General features: G+C 52.3%; 1 protein-coding gene across 1 annotated transcript in view; it reads left to right on the top strand.

The window, feature by feature from the left end:
- Positions 1 to 285: 285 nt before the first annotated feature.
- The window catches only part of LOC108579133, a 28,293-nt gene continuing 27,326 nt past the window's right edge, over positions 286 to 1,252 (top strand). The window contains 1 exon segment of the mRNA XM_017942584.1: positions 286 to 1,252. This exon segment is cut by the window's right edge and continues 503 nt beyond it. Coding sequence (XP_017798073.1) covers positions 286 to 1,252 — 967 coding nt within the window.

The following is a 1,252-nucleotide window of genomic DNA, read 5'->3' on the forward strand; positions in this document are numbered from 1 at the left end:
ATCGCCGAATGTACACTGATTCTGCGACATGTTTACGGTTGTTTACATGGATGAAATGATCAAAGGGCACGACGGTTCATTTTTGATATTATTTAGAACGAAGGACAACACTCGCGGCGCACGTAGCCATTGTTGCAGGAAGAGCACAGCGGTCTACGTGTTATGTAACTTTGTTCTTATCGAAGAATCTGTCTTGCTCGTCTCCATTGAGCGTTATCTTGGTTTTCAGATGAGGAGGAGCCGGCAGGACGGCCTGAGTCGTCGAAACAGCGACGGCGACTGATTATGACGCGCGTCCGCACGCGCCGCGATCTCTCTCGTCTCCTCCTGCCATTCTCATCCTCTGAGACCTTCCATCTTCCTTGCAAACTGATCCTCCTCCTTCTCGGCCTCGTCTCTGTCCGCAGCGTCCTGCCGTGCAGCGAAAAGACGAGGCCCCAGAGTCATGACCTCGCCACATTTCCCTACCTCGCCGACACCGCGGAAAGGAAATATTCCCGGAGGGATTCGGACGATTCTCGAGAGTGGATGCAGCGTACTTTGAACGAGAACGAGATTTCGATCGACGATGATCGAGCATCGCGAAGAGGAGGTAAAACGGTGAGAAGAGTGTCTTCCGTTAGCCACGATGGTTTACATTTCCGCGAGGGTTCGCGATTAACCACGATCCCGGACGAAATGGTAAATGCCTACTACGGCGAACCTCGCAGACGCCACGAGAAACGAAAGTTCCGACGTGAAAGCGATCTAAAGGCTACAGATAGCCGTATGGTGGACGCAATTTCATCGAACGGTGCAAACCACCACGATAAGAGATACGTCGAGCTGAGGATGAAAAGAAACTTCGGGAGGAAGCACATATTGGAGAGGAAGACTGGATGGAGTCTGGTAGAAGAATCGCTTTCCGATTGCGAAGAATGCGACGGCGAATTTACGAAGGAGGACGGCTCGAGGTCTGCCCGGAGAAATAGGTCCGATAAAATCGCGGATAATCTGGAGGCGAAAGGAAACAATGAGACCGAGAATCCAGTCCATTCGCCGGAAGTAAGTGGCAATCTGTCACCGGTGGCGAACGAGAGCAGCGAGGAGCCGTTCACCGGTTTCGAGGGCTCGCAGAAATTCCCCATAAAAGTAACGTACAAGCCGCCTGTGGCGCATCAGGTCGAGAAATTTGACAGAAGACACTTCGGTCCACCGAAAATGGACGTTCCCGAGACTACTATGGCGTCGTATCCTTCGACCATCTCGCCGG

The sequence above is a fragment of the Habropoda laboriosa genome, unplaced genomic scaffold, assembly GCF_001263275.1.
Source record: "Habropoda laboriosa isolate 0110345459 unplaced genomic scaffold, ASM126327v1 scaffold64, whole genome shotgun sequence".
Taxonomy (NCBI): domain Eukaryota; kingdom Metazoa; phylum Arthropoda; class Insecta; order Hymenoptera; family Apidae; genus Habropoda; species Habropoda laboriosa.